The sequence below is a fragment of the Montipora capricornis genome, chromosome 9, assembly GCF_036669925.1.
Source record: "Montipora capricornis isolate CH-2021 chromosome 9, ASM3666992v2, whole genome shotgun sequence".
In the NCBI taxonomy this organism is placed as follows: domain Eukaryota; kingdom Metazoa; phylum Cnidaria; class Anthozoa; order Scleractinia; family Acroporidae; genus Montipora; species Montipora capricornis.
The window spans coordinates 26,626,329-26,633,828 of NC_090891.1; the positions used below are offsets into that span (position 1 = coordinate 26,626,329).

The following is a 7,500-nucleotide window of genomic DNA, read 5'->3' on the forward strand; positions in this document are numbered from 1 at the left end:
ATCAAATTCATGATTTTCTTCAAAAGATACTGGGATTTAATCTCCAAAGAGACCGTGTGGCCTTCATTTGCTAAGTGCGTCCTAGTTTAGTGCGTCTCGTCTTTATACTAGACGGCTTAGACGTCTGAGACGATTAAGACGTCTGCTAAGTTTGTCGTTCAGACGCACTTAACTTGAGACGTTTAATTCGTCTGACGTTTAATGCGTTTCCCGTGTTTATACTAGGGAGCTTAAGCAACGACAACGGCGACGGCAACGAGAACGTCATCTCAAAATATAAAATCGCGTAATTTTCATCGCTACGAGACTATTTTAACCTTTTTAACATGACAAGGGTGTGGTAGTTCCTCAAAAATGACACTCGTCGGAAGGGCACTCAATTAAGGGGAGAAAATGAAAATTTAACCTCAAGTGCTGACGTCCTTGATAAAACCTCAAATTTGACTTTTTCACGTTGTTTTGCTGACGACGGCAAAGAAATGGACGGAAGTGAAAAACGCACGTGCAGGGCGTGCAAAGCTATTGTTTTTGCCTGCTAAATATGCACATTTGTGTCGTTCTTGGCTCCCTACTGGTCGTCGAAGGCTAAGACGTCCTGTAGTATAAATACTGCCATTTGTAAAAATTCCACCCGAGTAAAAAATATATCTATTATATTTGAAGTAATCGCACTTATCTGGACTGTTTCTGTCTGATAGACACCTGAAAAATTATGTTATGTTGTGATAAAGCGATATGTGAAACGTTATCTAAAATCCTTCTAGGTCACTGTTATAACACACTTCTTGGATGACATCGAAAAAAGCAACATGTACAATGGATTTTGTCGCCTGGGAATCAAATGGCAGCCAATCGAAAGTGAGCACATGCGCAACTACTTTCAGTTGTCCGCGGATCAGACCGGTGTTCTTGTAACCAAGGTTCTTCCGCTGTTTAGCTGCAGCCTTATGCTAAAGCGAGGCGATGTACTCATGGCTGTGGACGATGAAGTGATTGCAGATAACGGCACGGTAAGAATTTAACGGCTTTTATGCAGAACTTTCGGAATCAACGTTTGGGTTCAGCGTTTAAGTTCTCTGTTATTTTATCAAATCAAAGGCAAATATTTTGCTGTTAGAGAGGAACTCCTCGTCGTTGCATTTGCTTGCTTTTTCGGCAGAGAAAAAAATTTAAAAACTGAGAAAAAAGCTAAGGTAGCTCTCTCTAAGATCCCGTGGTTTGTGGTGTGGGACAGAACGTCTTCAAAAACCCTTACTGTTACGTTTAAGGACGTTCGCGCGAAAATTTTTTAACATTGATTTTTTTCTGAAACTTTTACGACTGTAAGATGATGAGTTAGTTATGTCAGAAATGTAAAAAAATGGGGGGTCACCGACTTCGTTTTGGAGAGTACATGCCCGGAAAACACCCAAAATGTGACAAAATCGGGCTTCGTTAGCGAATAAGGCCAGCGTCTGTAAACCCAAATATATTGCAATCAAATCTTTGAAGTGAAATCTTCTCTGCCAAATATTATTTAAGTGGACTTATTAAGTGAATTTAGTCAACTGGTGAGGTTCCTTAAAGATCAAGTTCGCATTTAGCGACCACAGTTTCACGCGCCTTGCAGCCGCAAGATGGCAGGATTTGATGTCCCGTGAGCAGAAATCTTGAAATTTTTTCAACTTCCCACATTGATTTGTTGTTTGTGGAGAGAAATGTAAATAAAATCCGTTTCTGGAAAGAAAAATAGAGGTCACCGAACGTCCAAGACCGTTAAATCCAGGCAAAGCTATAGCAATGCCTTTTTGCGCTATAATTTCTCATTTTATTACTTAGCGCGCGCGCTCGTGTATGACGTGGCGTGTGCATTTGCGTGCGCAGTAAGGATGCGCAGAAACAATTGGCGCGAACGTCCTTAAATTCAGACAATGAAAAGATCTCTTTAAGCCAGTTAAATCCATTTTCGTTCTCCGTCAATTTTTTGTCCTTCTTCACCAGTCCTACAATGGTCAATTAATCTTCTTCTCCTACACTGTAACATATTTGTGTTTCATACAGGTACATTTTCGTGGAAATGAGCGCATTTTGTTTGACTACAAATTGTCGCAGATGTTCCTGGGTGACATTTGTAAGTTGAAGATTCTCAGACAGGGGCATGTTATGACGGTGGAGGTGAAACTGGACTTAGTCACTTCGCTTGTACCGACGCAGCTCTATGACAAGAGGCCCAGGTAATGACCATTGTAACTTTGCAAATGTACACGCAACGATGTGCTTTAAACGCTCTTTTAGTGAGCTTGTAGCTCTCCTACAAAATATTTCCCTGTTCGTATGTTCTTGGGGAATTTCAGGTCTCTAGAAGTAACGTACAGGCATAATTAATTTTTTCAAATAGTTCATTTTTTTTCATTGACTTTTATGTACTTTCTTTTATCTCCGTCAGCTACCTGGTGTATGCTGGCTTGGTATTCGTGTCTCTTTCTCAGCCCTATATGCAGCATCAATACGGAAAGGACTGGGCACGAAAAGCCCCCATAAGACTGTGCGACCGCGTTTTGTACGGCATTTTGAATAAAACAGGACAAGAGGTTATCTTATTGAGTCAGGTAATAGTTTAATAGACAGGTTTTTAAAATGTGACGTTAAGGAAGTTCGCGATTTCGCTAGTTTCGCTTTCTACACCTTGTGATTGGTTTTGAAATCTCGCACTTATGTCCTCAGAGAAATGCACCCAATAGCCCATTTTCGAGTTGCTGCATGCCTCACTTTCCAAGTGAGTCCTGGTGCACAACCATTCAGATGGAAATGAGTTGCGTATTCTTATGCAAATCAAACTCATTCCCCTTTTAATAGTTGAGCACCAAGACTCACTTCGAAACCGAGACAAACGGGAACTCGGAAATTGTCCATTAGATGCATGCCCAATGTTGACATCCGACACGAAATGTCCATTTGCTACCTATAGCGATATTTCTTGTTTACAAACATTGACGTCACATTTCTTTTGACATTGAAATTGGCCAAACACGGAACAAAAGAAGTTATTGTTTCAACAGCCAACCAGCTTCTGGTTGGCATATTAATAACTTATGGGTACGTAACGAGAATTCAGTATCGTTATCTCCAACAATAGAGCGAGTTTCAATCGAGTGTCGTAAAACCAAAACCAAAGTAATTACTTTGGCCAATCAAAAAGGACGGAGACTATCTAGTAAACCAATCAAAACTCGAAGTAATTACACGTAGCCGACACAAAACGCGGGAAAATGTGCTCGCGCGAGCCACGATTGGTTTTGGTTTCACTTCTGATTGGTTGAGAAAGTGGCGCGAGAACTTTGAACCAATCACTGAGTGAACTAATCATAAACCAAAGCAATTCGCGAATTACTTTCGACACTCAATTGAAAACCGCTCTAAGGGCATATGCAGCTGCTTGTTCTTCCTTGATTAGCAGCATTTGGGAGACACTTTGTGACGTTAATAGTCTGTATTCCGAGACGCCACGCTTATTGAAATCTCCTTGCATTAAATAGGCCAAGTTCGATATATGGCTACGAGGCGTTATGGTCACATTTGAATATTGTTTTGTTTAGAACTCTCCCTTGAACTGAGTCGTGAAACTTGACCATGAAGGCTCGTAGCCGTTCTTGAATATGGATATATCGAACTCGGCCTATAAGCGGAATTTCTGGACATAATTATCTGGTAGCAGCCTGCCGGTTTTTGTCGTTTCACGGAAACGCAATGCCAAGTCTCTCTGAAGTGTCAGCAATGACTTCAAGTTGGAGATGTCGTATTTCGTGTAGTAATCGCTTGACTTAAAAAAGGTCGGGCCGTCTTTTTTTAATATTACCCAAATGCAATCTGTGCCAGTCTTGTCAATTTGTGTCCATCCATGCTTCTGTTTCCTCTTGCTGTATTTCTTTTATGTTGATCAACAGTTTTAAGTGATCATTTTACTTTTTGGGCATTTTGGGTATCATGAAATTAAATCATTTTGCGTGACACAGCCCCTTTTAGCATGTCTTTTTTCCTATAAACTTTTGTCCTAGGTTCTGGCCTCGGAGCTGACCACAGGCTACGAAACAATGGCAAATCTGCAACTTTTCAAGGTGAACGGAATTCCGATTCTAAATCTAAGACATCTTGCGTCCGTACTGGATCAAATAACGAAGCCTTTTAGCACAAAGGAAGACTGTTGCAGTCCTGGAGCAAAATCTGAGATAACTTTGATAACGGAGAACTGCCTAGACGACAGTACTCTTCGAAAACAAACTGATCTAAGCGTGAAAAACTGTTCAACGAGCCAAAGGCAGACTGAAAATCTGATTCCTCTAAAAGAGGTGGGCGGTGTTGATGACTCGGACACCCGCTCCTTCGCGAAAATTAAAACCCTGGAAGACAAGAAAAAGGACAATGAGAGAGGAGGAAGCTCTGGCTGTGACGGCGACGTGGACTCTTTAACAGACTGCGCTCGCTCTTCATCCCAACGGAGCAAGCAAGATTTCGAAAAAGATTCATGTTTGCCAGAGTCTTTTTTCTCATCGGCGCCAACAAATGAAGGGAACTCAGGGGTTGAAGAAGACCCCACTCTGTTAAACAGAGAGGACTTCGTACATTTTGAGCTCGACAAAGACAAGATTATTGTCCTTCATATTCCATCAGCCTACAAGATGGCCCCTGAAATATTACAACAGTATGCAATCGGCCAGCCTCGCTCTGATGATCTTCCTGCCCCGCCATAACGAGTTTTGCATTTCTGCACGTGATGGGCACGAAAGCGTGCATATCTGCCGTGTTAGCTACTGTCTATTCATTTAATTTTCACTGTAAAATAATATTAGGACATTTTTTAGAGGTTTTCGATGGGAACTTGAAAATTTCAACTTTTTTGGTTTTATTGCGGAAAAAGAAGCGCCAGAAGGCTATTTATCGACCAATAATATACTGGGCCCCGTTGTTTAAAAGCCGATTAACGTTAATCCTATTTAAAACTTAACTAAGGAGTTTATGTTTGTACTCCTAAATGCTGTTCAACGCTGATATTCGGAAAAAAACTTTACATTAGAAGAAGTTAGTCTTGAAAAACAAAAATAAACGAAAGAAACTCTCACCAACAAGTTGAAAAATGAAACAAACATTTACGCTAATCCTGGATTAAGTTAATCGGCTTTCGAACAACCGAGCCTAGAATGACAAAACTTCTTCCACGTGCGTAAATTATGCGTGCAGTTTTTGTGTATATAGCAGCTGCATAAGCTTGAACGAATGGACCAGCAAAACTTGCGCGTCAGAAAATACTTCGGACACAAAAAAGAGGACGAGGTTTTCGACAGTTCTCTGACGAACCAACAGCGATTGGCCGTTTGCAGTCTTTGTAAAAGTGAATCTAGTTCTTTTCTGCTACTATTGGGAGGCTTTCAGCAGCAGCAGCCCTACAGAACAGGTTGTTTAATATGGATATTACGCAAAGACGGCGTTCATAACAGCGAGAACGCCACAAACCGTGTTAAAATGAGACAAACAACAATGGCTCTGCCCACCTGCGCGTGCGCTTTGCATTTTAGTACATTTCTTTGTCGTTCTCGGTCTTACGACGACGACGACGACGACGACGACGACGACGACGACGACGACGGTCGACGACGATCGAGGACGACGACGACGGTTACGGGAACGCTATGAAGCAATGCAAAAGGATGTACCCGCAATGCACGTGCTTTACAATTTTGGTCCATTTGGTGGTTGTTTTGGTCCTGACAACTCCGTGAAATGAGAAAAATGAGCCTTATTCGCGGTGTTGTGGCTGTCCTTTGTGAGTGTATGGGTGGGTGGGTGGGTATAGCAGGTCCACATCAGCTGAATAGCTGCCAATACTTCAACCTGCTCGAACAAATAAATAACAAACAAACAAACTAGATTTCTTACCCCGAGCCTCAAGTTGAAATGTTTGGGAACGAGTTTTCAATCCGTCGGGTATCAACTTGGCCGTCGTTTAGGGAGCAAGAAACGTCAACGACGACGACAACGAAATATAAATTCACGTTATTGTAATCACTTCGTGACTATTTCAACCTTTTTAGTGTGACCATAGTATGGTAGTTCCTCAAAAATGACACTGGTCGAAACGGCGCTTAATTTAGGGGAGAAAATGAAAATTTATTCTCAATTGCTGACGTTCTTCATGAAGCCTTAAAACGTGGCCATTTCACGTTGTAGTTTTGCTGACGACGGCAAAGAAATGGACAAAAGTAAAAAATGCACGTGCAGGGCGTGCAAAGCTGTTGTGTTTGCCCACTAACTGTGCAAATTTGTGACGTTCTCGTTGCCGTCGCCGTTGTCATTGCTTAAGCTGCCTAATGTTTCAAGTCTTTAGTTTACTTCAACGGCGTTCTTTCTAACCCGGTGGCAGTCTACTTCGCAAACGTTATTCAACGCGAAGGAAATGAAATAATAGAAAACTGAAAACAGCTGAATTGCACTACTTTTATTATTTTCAAGTGACGTGTTGCTGGTGTTACCAGGAAGCTTAGCAACGGCGACGGCAACGAGAACGTCTCCTCAAAATATAAATTCGCGTTGTTTTAATCGCTTCGTGACTATTTCAACCTTTTTAATGTGACAAGAGTGTGGTAGTTCCTCAAAAATGACACTGGTCAGAACGGCGCTTAATTTAGGGGAGAAAATGAAAATTTATCCTCAAGTGCTGACGTTGTTCATAAAAGCTTAAATTTGAGGATACCTAAACTTCGAGCCGGGATTCCAGCCAGGATTCGCGCTAAGATGAGCTTTCTCCGCTATTTATTCCCGAATCTCTCGGTTAGGTTAGGTCTCGAATCGGTTAGGTTAGGTCTAGTTAGGTTAGTTCTAGTCTAGTTGGTTCTAGTTAGGGTTAGGGTAGGTCTCGGTTAGGTCTCGAATCCTGGCTCGGATCCTAGCTCGAATCCTGGCTCGAATCCTGGCTCCGATCCTGGCTTTATTCTTAGTTTATCTCCTTAAATTTGGCTATTTCACGTTGTAGTTTTGCTGACGACGGCAAAGAAATGGACAAAAGTGAAAAACGCACGTGCAAGGCATGCATAGCTATTGTTTTTGTCCACTAAATATGCAAATTTTGTGACGTTCTCGTCGCCTTTGTCGTTGTTTAAGCTCCCTAATGTCTACTTAGGCGCCGTCTACACGTACCCCGGAAAATTTTGTATGCGCAGTTTTTCTTCCTGATTAAAAAATATCCGCGTCCACACGTATCTGGATACACTCTAGTGCCCAGTGCTACAATGGACAAATAAGGTGAGACACTTAGTTTTGTGTATATAAAGTGGCAAACAATCTTAAGAAAGTTTTGAAGGGGTAGTTTCTAAAGAAACTGTGGTGCTGCGTCGGTGGGGAAGTAGTATACAAAAATTTGGTTTATCAACGGAGTTGATAATGTAAATTGACCACCGTACAGAGATTCTAAAAGCTGACGTTTCGAGCGTTAGCCCTTCGTCAGAGCGAATCGAGGGATTATGGGTTACG

The 7,500-nt window shown here is 41.7% G+C and overlaps 1 protein-coding gene across 1 annotated transcript in view; it reads left to right on the forward strand.

The window, feature by feature from the left end:
* Positions 1-7,043, forward strand: part of LOC138015844 (uncharacterized) — a 17,690-nt gene extending 10,647 nt beyond the window's left edge. The window contains exons 6-9 of the mRNA XM_068862965.1: positions 765-1,010; positions 2,041-2,213; positions 2,426-2,588; positions 4,035-7,043. Coding sequence (XP_068719066.1) covers positions 765-1,010; positions 2,041-2,213; positions 2,426-2,588; positions 4,035-4,727 — 1,275 coding nt within the window. The 3' untranslated portion in view covers positions 4,728-7,043. The remainder of the gene's footprint in view (positions 1-764; positions 1,011-2,040; positions 2,214-2,425; positions 2,589-4,034) is intronic.
* The last annotated feature ends 457 nt before the right edge of the window (positions 7,044-7,500 follow it).